At 44.9% G+C, this 17,937-nt stretch overlaps 1 protein-coding gene across 16 annotated transcripts in view; it reads right to left on the bottom strand.

Moving 5' to 3' along the window:
- Window positions 1–17,937, bottom strand: part of rims1a (regulating synaptic membrane exocytosis 1a) — a 1,194,810-nt gene that overhangs the window by 382,562 nt on the left and 794,311 nt on the right. For all 16 annotated transcript variants that reach the window (XM_085996611.1, XM_085996612.1, XM_085996615.1 and 13 more), the window contains 3 exons: window positions 3,360–3,470; window positions 2,185–2,284; window positions 938–1,061 (listed from right to left, as the gene is read on the bottom strand). In XM_085996611.1, coding sequence (XP_085852737.1) covers window positions 938–1,061; window positions 2,185–2,284; window positions 3,360–3,470 — 335 coding nt within the window. The remainder of the gene's footprint in view (window positions 1–937; window positions 1,062–2,184; window positions 2,285–3,359; window positions 3,471–17,937) is intronic.

The following is a 17,937-nucleotide window of genomic DNA, read 5'->3' as shown; positions in this document are numbered from 1 at the left end:
TTCAGAGTAACCATTCACCCATTGTAACAGTGCCCGTTGCTCATTCACAGAATCACAGAAACCCCACAGTGCAGATAGAGGCCATTTCGGCCCATCGAGCCTGCACCGACACATATCCCACCCGATCCCCGTAACCCCAACACATATCCCACCCTATCCCTGTAACCCCACCTATTTAATCCCCCTAACACTAAGGGTCAATTTATCATAGCCAATCAACCTAACCCGCACATCTTTGGACTGTGGGAGGAAACCGGAGCACCCGGAGAAAACCCACGCAAACACGGGGAGAATGTGCAAACTCCACACAGACAGTCGCCCGAGGCCGGATTCGAACCCGGGTCTCTGGCGCTGTGAGGCAACAGTGCTAACCACTACAAGTGAGAAAGCTTAACTGATTGCTTAAAGTTTAAAAAATGCACCAATTCTTGCAACCACCTACCCATAACCAGAATTTAGCTAAACAGCACACATTTTCTATTTTTGAATAAATAAAAATACTTACTGTTGAATATCATACCATAGTAGAAATTTCTCCAGGTGTCCACAATATGTCCACACACAACCCCAGGCTCAAGAGTTTCCATACCAAGTTAAAGAGCCACTTCCCTAAATCCCGAGAATGTAGGCACAGGTTGGCAGAGCTCCTAATTGTGTGTAGCGGTACTACTGGAGCTTAACTGGCATCATAGCTACATCAGATTACCTAAATAAATATTGTAGTAATAACCCCCTCAACTCTTTAGGTGAATGGTGCAGAGTTGCCTTATGAAGGTCTCAATCTTTTTCATTCTGCATTCCTTGTGGTTTAAAGTATTGGATAAAAAGAAACCCACAATGTGTAGGTAGAATACATGTGACCGGTCATCACGGGACAAGCACTGATCATCTAGGTCCTTTCTTCAGAAGCAACATTATACAAGATTGCAAACCTTACCCTATTGGCCTTGAAACAACTATTTCAACTTGAAGTTCTGATTTTGATTCCAAAATGATATTGTAAACCTCTTCATTTGTAGCTCCTGGTAACTGTTTTCCATTCCATTCAAGGACCTCATCGCCTGGGATACAGCAAAGGAAAGTTTCACAATTATTATACTTTTTCCCTAAATTATAACTTCCATACATTTTCTCACTATAAATATTTTGTGATAAAATAAAGCATTCTGATATCTCACATTTTTCAGAGTGCTTCATTGGCTATAAAGCGCTTTGGGAAGTCCCGAGGTCATGAAAGGCACTATGTTATTGCAAGTCTTTCAGTCTTTCCTTTTTATGGATATCATGTCCTCAGCACTGACTTGCCAAAAGTAACATCTCTTAAAGGATCCTAACTCTGTCTTCTCATTCGTTCGGTCACTAACAGCATAGTGAAGCAGAGGTGGAAGAAGACAATGAGCCAAGACCCTCTGCTTCTGGGTGAAAGGTCATCGACCTGAAATGTTAACTCTGTTTCTCTCTCCACAGATGCTGCCTGACCTGCTGAGTATTTCCAGCATTTTCTGTTTTTATTTCAGATTTGCAGCATCCGCAGTATTTTGCTTTTATATGAACATCATCATTTTGTTCAGGCCTTACAGTCATCATCAGTCCTGAGGGGTTCATTACCGATGAGCCTTGTAATGATTCCAACCCCAAACAATGGTGGTCACGGGTTGTCTGGGCTCTGCTGGTAGAGAAGTAGTTAACGAGGTGTCATGTCCTCCGACAACAATAAAAAAGAGCAGACCAGAAGCAATGTTCCCTTTAAATTGTTTTTGGGTGCGCAGCCCCTTTAAGGGCTGCGTGGCCCATTCAAAATACTGCGCACGCGCGGTTCATCCCACTGAAAAGCCGGTGAGCCAGCTGCGCAGTAGGTCCAGGGCGCTGGCCGCACAGCTTAAAGGGAACATTAATCAGAAGATTTCCTCTGGACACTTTTCCAACTGCAGTCCCACCTTTAAGGATGTACATTCCTTTAAAACACATTTAGGATTATGCAATACCACAAACAGGAAATCTTTCCCAGTTTCTTTTATTTATGTAATCTGTAAGTAGGTGTTCAATACAACCATGACCTTTAAACCTCTGAGGTGGGTGTGTATTTGCTAGAGATAGTGGAGAGTGTCATAACATAGATAAACTAATTTTCCTGTCACACGACTGTGTTTGTCCTGAAGGCATACGTGTCAAACATTTACTTACCAGCTCTCAAATGGCCAACGACATCAGCTAAGCTGCCTTTTTTTACTTTGGTGATGAAAGCCCCAAGTCTTCCGGTTTCTGTTATCTTTCCTCCAACCACCTGGATGACAAGAATGTCAAATTAACTCTCAGCTAGAAATTGACCATTGTTTAAATGTGATTAAAGAGAAACTTAATTCATACACAGTAGCTACCCACAATAATCACATTACAGTATACAGTATAACACCATTGGGTCATGCACTGGTGTAAACTATACCAAAGTCATATTCTGGTCACTGCCCCAAAATGTAAACTGAAACGTGAAGGGGTCTCCCTATGGTTTAGTTTATTAGTGCACTGTCTAATGTGGTACTGAGACATACAGACCAGTGGGGTCCCAGGTTTGATTCCAATCTGTGCTGAGTTAAATGACTGCAGCAAATGAAACTGGGAAGAGAAAAAAAGAGGCAGTTTTTTCACTTCCAAGAGCATACTTTCTGCTTCTGGCTCTCAGAGTGGTAATATCCCAATTTTTGAGATTATTAACGCTAATTTTTTTTCGTATAAAACCCCACATTTTCCGCTGGCAGTAATCTTTCACCACATCGACATTATTGTGAACGTCATAATCTAATCAATCCCAATTTACCTCTGAGAATACCAGGTTCATACTTCTGAAATAACTTAACAGCTACATAACTACAAAAATTATCCATTAACTCGATTTAAACAACAGGAATAATACAGCCCTGCAAGTTTTTTCAATGCAATTTGAATTGAATTATCCAATAATTCAAATTAAGTGTCTGAGTTATCAAGAGTAAACTGTATCCGAAACTGTACATAACCTACCAAACTGAACAGTATGTAAAACCTTATTCATTGCTCATCTATCTTGTCTATACCACATCTTTTGCAAGTCTTAAGGTGAATTGCGTGGCCCTCATAACATCAATTGACAACAGGGCACTTGTCATTTCAATCACATTGAGAGTTAGAAATATTCAGCAAGCAGGATGTTTTCTAGTTTCAACAAGGGACCTGTGGTATACAAGTTGGTGTAACCCAGCAAGTACTTTGCACAGACATTTACAGCAATGTAAGCCTTCGCTAAAGAGATGAGTGTTCACCATTCACAATCCAACTTCCCTTCGCTGACAGGTTGTACACAAATACCATTCAGAAAGACTCACTTTTAACCCAAGCAGTGCTCCGGATTCTTTTGGCATACTTGTTCTCTTGTTTAAAATAATACGTCCGATTAGACGATCTCCTTCTTTGGATGGTTGCCATGTAACAGGATGCTGTTAATTAGAAGACACTGATTAAATTACATGATTGAAGCAGAAACCAGGAAACAAAAACTCATTCACTTCCAACATCTAGGCGCAGTCTTGCTGTGCAGAAATTCACAAATCTTTGCTAGAGATGAACGATCACAGTCCTGCTGCTCCATGAGAGGGCACTGAGACAGATCTTATCCTAATCTGCCCAGCACGAACTGGGCACCTTGGGGTCGGACGCCCGGTTTGCACCCCACCAGATTTTACCCTACATTCAAATAAATAGAGCGCCAAACCAGGCAGAGTGTATAACAGGCAACCGACCCAAACCCACCCAGTGCCTGCCAGGTTGGACAGGTTAATCATTGGAGCTGGAGATTCTCACTGAGGAAAAGAGAAAGATGGTTCACTATCTGTGACCATGAATGTTGGTTTCTGCAAGCCGATGTGCAAATGCCATATTTGGCTATCATAATATCTCTTAGAGGATAAATGTAACACTGATCAATAAGTAGATTAACAAGGTGAAATCAGTTTACACAGGGTTAAACAATTTGGGCTGATGCCAGACCACACTAAGGTCTGTGACTTCATATAATGTAGGCACAAATACATGCTACTTAATCTCAGCACTGACACACATTGCCAGCCACAGTGTGCTGCCACCTAGTGGCTATTTGGTACCTAGCAACTGCAGTAAAAGTGCAGTAAAGCGCTGTAAAGCACAGTAAGTGCAGTAAAGTAAACTACAGACCTACAGCGGCACATGCTCTGAGAAGTTGTATTGTTCCCATGCCTGAGTCTTGGATATTATTTGTCTGTAAGTACTTGAGAATGTTATAGATGATTAGTGTACACTGTATGTTGCAGAAAATGTTTAGTTTGTAACTTTTCTCTGTAAGCAAACTTACACAGCTAGCCGTGAAGTGCTCGCTCTCTGTCTATCTGGTTAACTAGTAGCTGTATATTGATGCACTATGTACAGGGCTAATTTAAAGAGAATGCCTTCCAGTTTGCTAAATGTATATTCACAGTAAGCTGTGTTTCCACGTGTTTGGTAATTTACATGCCAAATGTACTGTGTTGCTCAGGCGTACCTAAATTTGTGTATGCACATCAGTTATGCGCTTGTATACTAATGTGTGCTTCCGTTTCTGTGTTGTATTTCAGTTTTACAATAAGAATCTTTCAGTAAAGCTTTACAAGAAAAGTCAAGCCTTGTGATTTTTATGGGAAGATATCAAGTTGTTAGCTATCTGTCTAGCTCTGCATAGGAACGCGCTGCGAGGGCAGAAAAGTAAAAAGACAACAGCACAGCGGGCTCAAGCACAAGAAGATACCACTCAGCTACCATGAGTCTACGCTCAGGAAGACAATATACCATAGAGGACGTCGACCAGCCAATCGAGAAGCATGAGCCTCTCCGAGCAAACGATGCCAAGTCACAGTCCTCTAAAGCATCCTCTAGATCATCTCAGCGGTCCAGCAGACCGTCGTCATCGACAGCTTCTGCAGCCGCCAAAGCACGTGCCAAGGCAAACGCTGCCCAGGCTCAATTGTCCTTCGCTGAAAACGAAGCTAGTGTGATGAAGCAGAGAGCTGACCTCAACGCCAGTCTCCACATTCTCCAAAGCCAGAGAGCTGCCGCTGCCGCTAAAGCTGAAGCCGCAGCTTATGTAGAAGGTGAGGAGAACGAAGGCGGGGAGCCCAGCCATGACGCATATGTTCTAGAACAGCCCCTCAGTCCAGTGCAACGTACAAGTGAGTATGTCCAACAACACTCCAAATTGTTCTCCAAGGAAACATCCAGCTATCTCGACGCAGAACCAGCTACTCACCACAGTAGCAAACAGCCTGTTTTTGGAGACACTGAGCTTAAAGGAGAAGAAACAAGTAAGACTTACCTGCAGAGACCTCCACAGTACTCGGCCAATCCAGCCAAGCAGTCCTTACCCGAGCCACAAGGTGCACAAGACCTCGCTAGGTACCTTATCCGCCGAGAATTGTTAAGTTCAGGCCTTCTAGAATTTGATGACCGTCCTGAAAATTATTGGTCATGGAAAGCATCCTTCCTGAGTACCACCAAGGACTTGATGACAAAGTGGCTCGGAGCTGAGTCGTCAGAACAGGCGAAGAGAATTCGCTCAGCGCACGTCCGCAATCCCACAGCAGGCCTCAACCTGGTTTGGCAACGTCTCGAAGACTGTTATGGGACACCAGAAGTCATTGAACACGCACTGCTCAAGAAGATTGAGGACTTTCCGAAGCTAACCAACAAAGATAATGTCGAGCTCCGAGAACTGGGCGACATTCTCCTCGAACTGGAGTGTGCCAAGGGAGAAGGTTACCTGACCGGCCTCTCGTATTTGGATACAGCTCGTGGGGTAAACCCAATAGTGGAAAAGCTCCCCTACAACCTTCAAGAGAAATGGATAGCTAAGGGATCCAAGTACAAGGAGGACAATGGAGTGGCATTTCCCCCCTTTTCTCTCTTCTCCAGGTTCGTCCAACAACAGGCAAAGGTGAGGAATGATCCAAGTTTCACTTTCTCCACCTCCAGCAGTTACGCTCCTTCGAGAACAGAGAAACCCACAAAGTACAGCAATAAAGCCTCTGTGAGCGTGCACAAAACAGATGTTCCAGCCGAACCCTCAGTCAACCAATCCAGTTCTGCTGGGAATAAAGTGGATGACCCAGATCGTCAGTGTCCAATACACAAGAAGCCCCACCCACTCAAAAAGTGTCGAAGCTTTAGAGACAAGCCTATTGATGAGCGCAAATCATACCTGAAAGAGAATCGCATCTGCTTCAGGTGTTGTGGGTCGACTATGCACATAGCAAAAGACTGCAAGGCGACAATCAAGTGCTTCGAGTGCAACAGTGAAAAACACATCGCAGCCCTGCATCCAGGTCCTCCTCCTTCAACCACCGAGAGTGCTGCGGTTGACAAAGAGGATAGCGGGGAGCAAAGCGAAAGCACATCTTCTTCAGTCACCTCCAAGTGTACAGAGGTTTGTGGAAATGCAAGCAGCCCACGCTCATGCTCCAAAATCTGCTTGGTTAAAGCATATCCTGCAGGGAGAAAGGAGAAGGCAATCAAAATGTACGCAGTGCTTGATGAGCAAAGTAACAAGTCTCTAGCGAAGACAGAATTCTTCAATCTCTTTGAAGTCAAGGCCAGCGCAGCTCCGTACACGCTAAAAACCTGTGCAGGGACAACAGAGACTACGGGTAGGAGAGTTGGGAACTTCATGGTCGAGTCCATGGATGGGAAACTACAGCTTCCCCTCCCCACCTTAATTGAGTGTGACATGATGCCAGACGATAGGATGGCAATTCCCTCCCCAGAGGTCGCACGCCATCAGCCCCACCTACAGCCAGTTGCCAACAAGATTCCAGCTGTGGACCCGGACGCTCCAATCCTCCTGCTCTTGGGAAGAGACATCTTAAGGGTGCACAAGGTGCGTGAGCAAATCAACGGGCCCCACAATGCTCCTTATGCGCAGCGGCTTGACCTGGGATGGGTCCTTGTGGGTGGAGTTTGCCTGGGAACAGTCCACAAACCAGCGGATGTCAACGTATATAAAGCAAACGTGTTGCACAACGGTCGCACATCCTTTCTCAGTCCATGCCCAAACAGGATCCAGGTAAAGGAAGACTACGATGGCATGACGCAGCATCATAGGTCAACCTCCTCTGCCTGTGAGGAAGAGGCAGGCCTCACTGTGAGCATAGACAGCCTAGGATGCTCAGTGTTTGAAAGGTCCAAGGATGATGACAAACCAACACTACCCATAGATGACAAAGCTTTCCTAACCATCAGTGCCCTGAGGAGGTTTTTCTCAATCCGTGGTCCAGCCAAACTTCTCCGCTCCGACAGAGGGACTAACTTCGTGGGTGCCTGTAAGGAGTTGGACATCCACACGGATGATGCAGCGGTAAGAAGCTACCTCCAAAAGAAAGGATGCACGTGGGTGTTTAACCCCCCGCATTCATCCCACATGGGTGGTTCATGGGAGAGGCTCATCGGTGTTGCCAGGCGTATTCTGGATGCTATGCTGCTTCGGACGGGACCCACTCATCTCACACACGACGTCTTGAGCACTCTCATGGCTGAAGTCATGGCGATCATGAATGCAAGACCCCTGGTGCCGGTGTCCACCGACCCAGACATGCCTGCAGTCCTCACCCCAGCGATGCTCCTGACTCAAAAGATGAGTGCTATTTCAGCCCCCTCTGGAAACTTCGACATGGCTGAGCTGCACGGGAAGCAGTGGAAGCAAGTCCAGTGTCTTGCAGACACTTTTTGGAAGAGATGGAGAGGAGAGTATTTGTCCACCCTACAGAGCCGTAGGAAATGGACAGAAGACAAGCCAAACGTCAAAGTGAGAGATGTTGTCTTGCTGAAAGACAGCCAAGCACACAGAAATGAATGGCCAGTGGGACTGGTTGTCAAAACTCTGCCGAGCAGGGACAAGAGGGTCCGCAAGGTGGAGGTGAAGATTGTCAAGGAGGGTACTGTCAAAGTGTTTCTGAGGCCAGTCTCAGAGATCGTAGTCCTCCTTTCTGAAGAAACCTAGAGAAAGGATTCTGAGTATGTTTGCAGCCAAAGGACGTTTTCTTTAGGTTTATTTTGTATCTGTAGTGGTACAATGTACCAAGCGGGGAGTGTGCTGCCACCTAGTGGCTATTTGGTACCTAGCAACTGCAGTAAAAGTGCAGTAAAGCGCTGTAAAGCACAGTAAGTGCGGTAAAGTAAACTACAGACCTACAGCAGCACATGCTCTGAGAAGTTGTATTGTTCCCATGCCTGAGTCTTGGATATTATTTGTCTGTAAGTACTTGGGAATGTTATAGATGATTAGTGTACACTGTATGTTGCAGAAAATGTTTAGTTTGTAACTTTTCTCTGTAAGCAAACTTACACAGCTAGCCGTGAAGTGCTCGCTCTCTGTCTATCTGGTTAACTAGTAGCTGTATTTTGATGCACTATGTACAGGGCTAATTTAAAGAGAATGCCTTCCAGTTTGCTAAATGTATATTCACAGTAAGCTGTGTTTCCACGTGTTTGGTAATTTACATGCCAAATGTACTGTGTTGCTCAGGCGTACCTAAATTTGTGTATGCATATCAGTTATGCGCTTGTATACTAATGTGTGCTTCCATTTCTGTGTTGTATTTCAGTTTTACAATAAGAATCTTTCAGTAAAGCTTTACAAGAAAAGTCAAGCCTTGTGATTTTTATGGGAAGATATCAAGTTGTTAGCTATCTGTCCAGCTCTGCATAGGAAAGCGCTGCGAGGGCAGAAAACACAGTGTCATCACACCCTGCTCAATCTTAGTACAGGCCATTGTCGGGAGCGGTGAGAGAGGAGGTTCAGTTTTTAAACTCACTTTCGCGGGCTTTTTTCCCCACAGGCCATTGTCGGGAGCAGTGAGAGCGGAGGTTCAGCGAGTATTTAAACTCACTTTCATGGGCTTTTTTCCCCACAGGCTTACCAATCTCAGACCGGCGGCGGCGTTCCAGAGCCACGTCACAATTCAAAGCGTGACGCGGGCAGGAGGAAGCAGCTGACCGGGTGAGTACTTATACTACTCTATAGTTTGACAGTTAAGGTTCATAGTTTATAAAGTTTAGAAGGTCTTAATTTTGTGGTTATAGTTTCTAAGGTCTCTGTTGTGTAGCGTAGAGTGCTAGGAAACAAGGGCCCTTGAGTATATCATTTAATTGTAGTATAATTGGTGGTATTGATTTCATTTAAATTAATTAAAGGGTAATTCATGGCAGCAAAGCTCAGCCCCGTGGCATGCTCCTCCTGCACTATGTGGGAAATCAGGGACACTTCCTGTGTCCCCGACGACCATGTGTGCGGGAAGTGTATCCAGCTGCAGCTACTGGCAAACCGCATTGCGGCGCTGGAGCTGCGAATGGATACATACTGGAGCATTCGCGATGCTGAGGTCGTCGTGGATATCACGTTTAATCAGTTGGTCACACCGCAGGTAAAGGCTGCACAGGCAGGAAGGGAATGAGTGACCGCCAGGCAGAGTAGTAGGCGCAGGCAGGTAGTGCAGGGGTCCCCTGTGACCATCCCCCTCTCAAACAGATATACTGCTTTGGATATTGTTGGGGAGGATGGCTTATCGGGGGAAGGCAGCAGCAACCAACTTCCTAGCACCATGGGTGGTTCTGCTGCACAGGACGGAGGAAAAAGAGCGGGAGAGCTTTAGTGGTAGGGGACTCTATTGTAAAGGGGAATAGATAGGCATTTCTGCGGCCGCAAATGAGACTCCAGGATGGTATGTTGCCTCCCTGGTGCAAGGGTCAAGGATGTCTCGGAGCGGCAGCAGGGCATTCTGGAGGGGGAGGGTGAACAGCCAGTTGTCGTGGTGCATATAGGTACCAACGATATAGGTAAAAAACGGGATGAGGACCTAAAAGCTGAATACAGGGGGATAGGAGGTAAATTAAAAAATAGGACCTCAAAAGTAGTAATCTCAGGATTACTACCAGAGCCACATGCTCGTCAGAGTAGAAATAGAAGGATATTTCAGATGAATACGTGGCTAGAAGAATTGTGCAAGGGCGGAGGGATTCAAATTCCTGGGACATTGGAACCGGTTCTGGGGGAGGTGGGACCAGTACAAACTGGACGGTTTGCACCTGGGCAGGACAGGGACCAATGTCCTAGGGGGAGTGTTTGCTAGTGCTGTTGGAGAGGGTTTAAACTAAAATGGCAGGGGGTTGGGAACCTGTGCAGGGAGACAGAGGAAAGGGAAGCAAAGATAGAAGCAAAAGACAGGAAGGAGAAAAGCAAAAGTGGAAGTCAGAGAAATCAAGGGTGTAAATCAAACATGCCCTCAGTAAACAATAATTCTAAAAGGTCTAAGAGTGTTAAAAAAAACAAGCTTGAAGGCTTTGTGTCTTAATGCGAGGAGCATTCGTAATAAGGTGGATGAATTACCTGTGCAAATAGATGTAAACGGATATGATATAATTGGAATTACGGAGACATGGCTCCAGGGTGACCAAAGCTGGGAATTCAACATCCAGGGGTATTCAATATTCAGGAAGGGCAGGCAAAAAGGAAAAGGCGGTGGGGTAGCATTGCTGGTTAAAGAGGAGATTAACACAATAGTAAGGAAGGATATTAGCTCTGATGATGTGGAGTCTGTATGGGTAGAGCTGAAAAATACCAAGGGGCAGAAAACGTTAGTGGGAGTTGTATACAGACCCCCAAACAGTAATGCTGAGGTTCGGGATGGCATTAAACAGGAAATTAGAGATGCGTGCAATAAGGGCACAGCAGTTCTCATGGGTGACTTAATCTACATATAGATTAATCTAACCAAATTAGTAGCAATACTGTGGAAGAGGAATTCCTAGAGTGTATACGGGATGGTTTCCTGGACCAATATGTCGAGGAACCAACTAGAGATCAGGCCATCTTAGACTAGGTATTATGTAATGAGAAAGGATTAATTAGCAATCTTGTTGTGCGAAGCCCCTTGGGGAGGAGCGATCATAATATGATAGAATTCTTCATTAAGATGGAGAGTGAAGTATTTGACTCAGAGACGAGGGTCCTGAATTTAAATAAAGGAAACTACGATGGTATGAGGCGCGAGTTGGCTAGGATGGATTGGGAATGTTACTTAAAGGGTTGACGGTGAATAGGCAATGGCAAACATTTAAAGATCGCATGGGTGAACTACAGAATTTGTTCATCCCCGTTTGTCATAAAAATAAAACAAAAAAGGTGACGCAACATCGGCTAATAAGAGAAATTAGGGATAGCATAAGATCCAAGGAGTGGACATATAAATTGGCCAGAAAAAGCAGCAAACCTGAGGATTGGGAGCAGTTTAGGATTCAGCAAAGGAGGACAAAGGGATTAATTAAGAGCGGGGAAAATAGAGTATGGGAGTAAGCTTACAGGGAACATAAAAACTAACTGTAAAAGTTTCTATAGATATGTGAAGAGAAAAAGATTGGTAAAGTCAAGCGTAGGTCCCTTGCAGTCAGAATCAGGGGAATTTATAATGGGGAACAAAATCATGGCAGACCAATAAAATACATACTTTGGTTCTGTCTTCACAAAGGAGGACACAAATAAACTCCCAGGGATGTCGGGGAACATAGGGTCTAACGAGAGGGAGGAACTGAATGAAATCAGTATTTATAGGGAAATGGTGTTAGGGAAATTGACAGGATTGAAGGCCGATAAATCCCCAGGGCCTGATAATCTACATCCTAGGGTACTTAAGGAAGTGGCCCTAGAAATAGTAGATGCATTGCTGGTCATCTTCCAAAATTCTATAGACTCTGGAACAGTTCCCATGGATTGGAGGGTAGCTAATGTAACCCCACTATTTAAAAAAGATGGTAGAGAGAAAACGGGGAATTAGACCGGTAAGCCTGACATCGGTAGTGGGGAAAATGCTAGAGTCCATTATAAAAGATGTAACAGCAGAGTACTTGGAAAACAGTGACAGGATCGGACAAAGTCAACATGGATTTACAAAAGGTAAATCATGCTTGACTAATCTACTGGAATTTTTTGAGGATGTAACTGGTAGAATAGATAAGGGAGAACCAGTGGATGTGGTGTATTTGGACTTTCAGAAGGCTTTCGATAAGGTCCCGCATAAGAGACTGGCGTGCAAAGTTAAAGCACATGGGATTGGGGGTAAGGTACTGACTTGGACAGAAAACTGGTTGGCAGACAGGAAGCAAAGAGTTGGAATAAACGGGTCTTTTTCCGAGTGGAAGGCAGTGACTAGTGGGATACCGAAGTGATCGCTGCTAGGACCCCAGTTATTCACAATATATATTAATGATCTAGACGAGGGCACTAGATGTAATATCTCCAAGTTTGCAGATGACACAAAGCTGGGTGGGTGTGTGTGCTGTGAGGAGGATGCAGAGAAACTCCAGTATGATTTGGACAGGTTGGGCGATTGGGCAGATGCATGGCAGATGCAGTATAATGTGGATAAATGCGAGGTTATCCACTTTGGTGGCAAAAACAGGAAGGCAGATTATTATCTGAACGGCAAAAGATTGGGAAAAGGGGAAGTGCAATGAGACCTGGGTGTCCTTGTGCACCAGTCGCTGAAGGTAAGCATGCAGGTGCAGTAGGCGGTTAAGAAGGCAAATGGTATGCAGGCCTTCATAGCGAGAGGATTCGAGCACAGGAGCAAGGATGTCTTGCTACAGTTGTACAGGGCCTTGGCGAGACCACACCTTGAGTATTGCGTGCAGTTTTGGTCGCCTTATCTGAGGAAGAATGTTCTTGCCATGGAGGGAGTGCAGCGAAGATTCACCAGACTGATACCTGGGATGGCAGGAATGACGTATGAGGAGAGATTGGGTCGATTAGGCTTATATTTGCTAGAGTTTAGAAGAATGAGAGGGGATCTCATTGAAACTTATAAAATTCTAACAGGACTAGACAGACTAGATGCAGGAAAGCTGTTCCCGATGGCGGGGGAGTCCAGAACCAGGGGTCACAGTCTAAGGATAAGGGGTAAGCCATTTAGGACAGAGATGAGGAGGAATTTCTTCACCCAGAGAGTGGTGAACCTGTGGAATTCTCTACCACAGAAGACAGTTGAGGCCAATTCATTAAATATATTCAAGAAGGAGTTAGATATATTTCTTAAGGCTAAGGGGATCAAGGGATATGGGGAGAAAGCAGGGACAGGGTACTGAATTTGGATGATCAGCCATGATCTCATTGAATGGCGGAGCAGGCTCGAGGGGCCAAATGGCCTACTCCTGCTCCTATCTTCTATGTTTCTAATGAAATACCTTGCTCAAACATAGTACAGAAGTACACTGTCAGTCCCAGTGCCGTCACACCCTGTTCAATCATGTCAAAGACACACACTGTTCAATCTCAGCCCCGACACACACTGTTCAATCTCAGCCCCGACACACTGTTCAATCTCAGCCCCGACACACACTGTTTAATCTGTGCCCCGACACACACTGTTCAATCTGAGCCCCGACACACACTGCTCAATCTGAGCCCCGACACACACACTGTTCAATCTCAGCGCTGACGCACACTGCTCAAATCAGAGCTTAAATCAGTGGACACAGGGTTGATGGGTGAACGGGGCTTGGTCTGAGTTAGGACACGTGCAGCAGAGTTTTGGATATCAAGTTAATGGGAAAGGGAGCATAGTGGTAATGTCACTGGGCTAGTAATCCAGAGGCCTGGACTAAAGATCCAGAGATGAGAGTTCAAATCCCACCACGGCAGCTGGGAAATTTAAATTCAGTTAATTAAATAAATCTGGAATAAAAAGCTAGTATCAGTAATGGCAACAATGAAACTATCGGATTGTCTTAAAAACCCATCTGGTTCACTAATGTCCTTTAGGGGAGGAAATCTGCCGCCCTAACCTGGTCTGGCCTATATGTGACTCCAGACCCACAGCAATGTGGCTGACTCTTAACTGCCCTCTGAAATGGCCTAGCAAGCCACTCATTTGCAACAAACCGCCACAAAGCAAAATAATAAAAATGAAACTGGACTACGGACACGGCAACAGCACACCCGGCCCTATTAACCCTGCAAAGTCCTCCTCACCAACATGAGGACTTGTGCCAAAATTGGGAGAGCTGTCCCACAGTCTAGTCAAGCAACAGCCTGACATAGTCATACTCACAGAATCATACCTTTCAGCCAACATCCCAGACTTCCTCATCACCATCCCTGGGTATGTCCTGTCCCACCGGCAGGACAGACCCATCAGGGGTGGCGGCAGTGGTATACAGTCGGGAAGGAGTGGCCCTGGGAGACCTCAACATTGACTCTGGACCCCATGAAGTCTCATGGCTTCAGGTTAAGCCCATGGGCATGGTAACCACCTACTTCCCTCCGTCAGCTGATGAATCAGTACTCCTCCGTGTTGAACACCACTTGGAAGAAGCACTGAGAGTAGCAATGGAACAGAATGTACTCTGGGTGGGGGACTTCAATGTCCGTCACCAAGAGTGGCTTGGTAGCACCACTTCTGACCGAGCTGGCCAAGTCCTGAAGGACATAGCTGTCAGTCTGGGCCTGCGACAGGTGGTGAGAGAACCAACACGAGGGAAAACCCTACTTGACCTTATCCTCACCAATCTACCTGCAGCAGACGCATCTGTAATGACAGTATTGGTAGCAGTGGCCACCGCACAGTCATTGTGGAGACGAGGTCCCGTCCTCACACTGAGGATACCTTTCATCGTATTGTGTGGCACTACCAGCGTGCTAAATGGGACAGATTCAGAACAGATCTAGCAGCTCAAATCTGGGCATCCATGAGGTGCTGTGGGCCATCAGCAGCAGCAGAATTTTATTCCACCACAATCTGTAACCTCATGGCCCAGCATATCCCTCACTCTACTATTACCATCAAGCCAGGGGACCAACCCTGGTTCAATAAGGAGTGTAGAAGAGTATGCCAGGAGCAGCACCAGGCGTATCTAAAAATGAGGTGCCAACCTGGGGAAGCTGCAACACAGAACTACATGCGTGCTAAAAAGTGGAAGCAGCATGCTATAGACAGGGCTAAGCAATCCCACAATCAAGAGATCAGATCAAAGCTCTGCAGTCCTGCCACGCCCAGTTGTGAATGGTGGTGGACCATTAAACAATTAATGGGATGAGGAGGCTCCATGAATATCCCCATCTGCAATGATGGTGGAGCCCAGCACGTGAGTGCAAAAGACCAGGCTGAAGTGCTTATAACCATCTTCAGCCAGAAGTGCCAAGTGAATGATCCATATCGCCCTCCTCCTGAGGTCCCCACCATCACAGAAGCCAGTCTTCAGCCAATTTGATTCACTCCACATGATATCAAGAAATGGCTGAGTGCACTGGATACAGCAAAGGCTATGGGCCCTGGCAACATCCCAGCTATCATGCTGAAGACTTGTGCTCCAGAACTAGCCGTGCCTCTAGCCAAGCTGTTCCACTACAGCTACAACACTGGCATCTATCCGACAATGTGGAAAACTGCCCAGGTATGTCCTGTCCACAAAAAGCAGGACAAATCCAATCCGGCCAATTACCACCCCATCAGTCTACTCTCAATCATCAGCAAACTGATGGAAGGTGTTATCGACAGTGCTATCAAGCAGCACTTACTCACCAATAACCTGCTCACTGATGTCCAGTTTGGGTTCCGCCAAGACCACTCACCTCCCGACCTCATTACAGCCTTGGTCCAAACATGGACAAAGGAGCTGAATTCCAGAGAAGTGAGAGTGACTGCCCTTGACATCAAGGCAGCATCTGACCGATTGTGGCATGAAGAAGCCCTAGTAAAACTGAAGTCAATGGGAATCAGGGGGAAAACTCTTCACTGGCTGGAGTCATACCAAGCACAAAAGGAAGGTGGTTGTGGTGATTGAAGGTCAATCATCACAGCCCCAGGACATCGCTGCAGGAGTTCCTCAGGGCAGTGTCCTAGGATCAACCATCTTCAGCTGCTTCATCAATGACCTTCCCTCCAACATAAGGTCAGAAATGGGGATATTCTCTGATGACAGCAGTGTTCAGTGCCATTCACTGTGAGGGAATACACCATACTTCAAAAAATATACCATAATATGAACAGAATAATGATATTATTAATACATGATATACTGGGTTTAAAAATCTAAAGCCTTGGAGACACAGGCTGAAAACAGAAATACAGGCTTCTGAGATAAAGATCAGTTGTTAAACAAAGTTGTAAAAAACCAAACAAGCTTTGAAATGGGAATTAGTTAAATATACTAAAACAATTACTCCATTGAAATGGCAGTTTGGCGCTTCCGAAAGGTCTAGAGTTTGGAGGGAACACAATGAGAAGACCCAGTTTAAAGTGTTAAGAACTAACATGTAAAACAGAAACACAAACATTAAAAGAACGACATGCCTTTGAAAAGATGACATCAAGTAAAAGAAACACGTGTTGGTCAAATAGTTTTTATGTGAAACTTGGATGACAGGAAACATACGATTAAATATGCAACCAATTGAGATAGCTAGAAATGCATGAACCACCCTAGTTGAAGTGTCTTTAATTTAGACATAGTAAATATGATAACAACAACACGAACACTTTGAAGATATGACTTCAATAGATAGATCAAGCAATTATATTGTGTTTGTATTGAACTTAGAACACCATGGAGTCACAATGTCTGTTAAAAACCAGTAAAGCCAATATTAAGAATTGAAATGAAGAATCTTCGATAAGAATGGCATCAAACAGAAACCATAGCTGTCATATTGTTTTTATGATGGTTTTTGAAACACCTAAAGGTAGAGACATAATTATGCATGCAATAGTTGAATTGACAGTAAGAATAGAAAGCATTCAAAAGAGAATCAATAAAGACAATTAACTGACATCAGCAGAGAACTTCAAAAGAAGAAACCACTGCCAAAAGAGTATAAAACATAGACCTTTTCAACAGAAAGGCAGAACTCGCTGAACGGGCAAGCGTTTCTCAACTCTTCAGAGGCAGCTCTGTAAGTCTTTAACTTTGAGTCTCGGGTAATCAAAGTAATTGATTTTGGTGGATAATCTGGATTTAGAAATAAGTAAGAAATGTAGAAATGTAACGAAGTAAAGATGTTCTGGAATTTAGAAATAAGTAAGAAATGTAGAAATGTAACGAAGCTAAGATTTGAAAATAAGGATCTCTGAGAAATAAGAAAAGTAAGCTATTTATATTTTGAATTGTTAATGTTGCGACTGATTCAACAGCTGTTAACTGAATGTCGGCCCTTAAATAAAACTATATATTTTTAGAACTGTCTCAAAGAGCAATTCTGTATAAACTCGCGAACCCAATTTCTGTACACTCTTTTGTAAGGAGTTGCAGAATTCTGGGGGGTATTCCGGACCCTCATAATATCCGGAAGGTTACAGTCTAATTCAACTTATTAAAAGTACTATCTGGAGGACAGTAACATCTTCAGTCGTTCCTTTCCTTTAGGGAGAGATAGCCTGAACCTTTAGACCCATTTAAGCGTCTTATGGAATTCGGCTATCTCTAACTTAAGTTGAGAGTGAACGTCTGGGGAATACGCTTGATCTGGGTAGCCCAAAAGGGCTAGGACTTGTAATTACCCCTTCATCACAACTCCTCAGATAATGAAGCAGTCCATGCCCGCATGCAACAAGACCTGAACGACATTTAGGCTTGAGCTGATCTGTGGCGCGAATGTTACCTGCCACTTAAGTGCCAAGCAATGACTATCTGCAACAAGTGAGAGTCTAACCACCACCCCATGACATTCAATAGCATCACCATCACTGAATCCCCCACCATCAACATCCTGTGGGTTACCATTGACCAGAAACTTAACTGGACCAGCCACATAAATACTGTGGAAACAAGAGAAGGTCAGAGGCTAGGTATTCTGCGGCGAGTGTCTCACCTCCCGACTCCCCGAAGCCTTTCTACCATCTATAAAGGCACAAGTAAGGAGTG

The sequence above is a fragment of the Somniosus microcephalus genome, chromosome 9, assembly GCF_052327205.1.
Source record: "Somniosus microcephalus isolate GS21.2 chromosome 9, FLI_Smic_1.0, whole genome shotgun sequence".
In the NCBI taxonomy this organism is placed as follows: Eukaryota; Metazoa; Chordata; class Chondrichthyes; order Squaliformes; family Somniosidae; genus Somniosus; species Somniosus microcephalus.
This window is presented reverse-complemented; position numbering and strand designations above follow the sequence as displayed.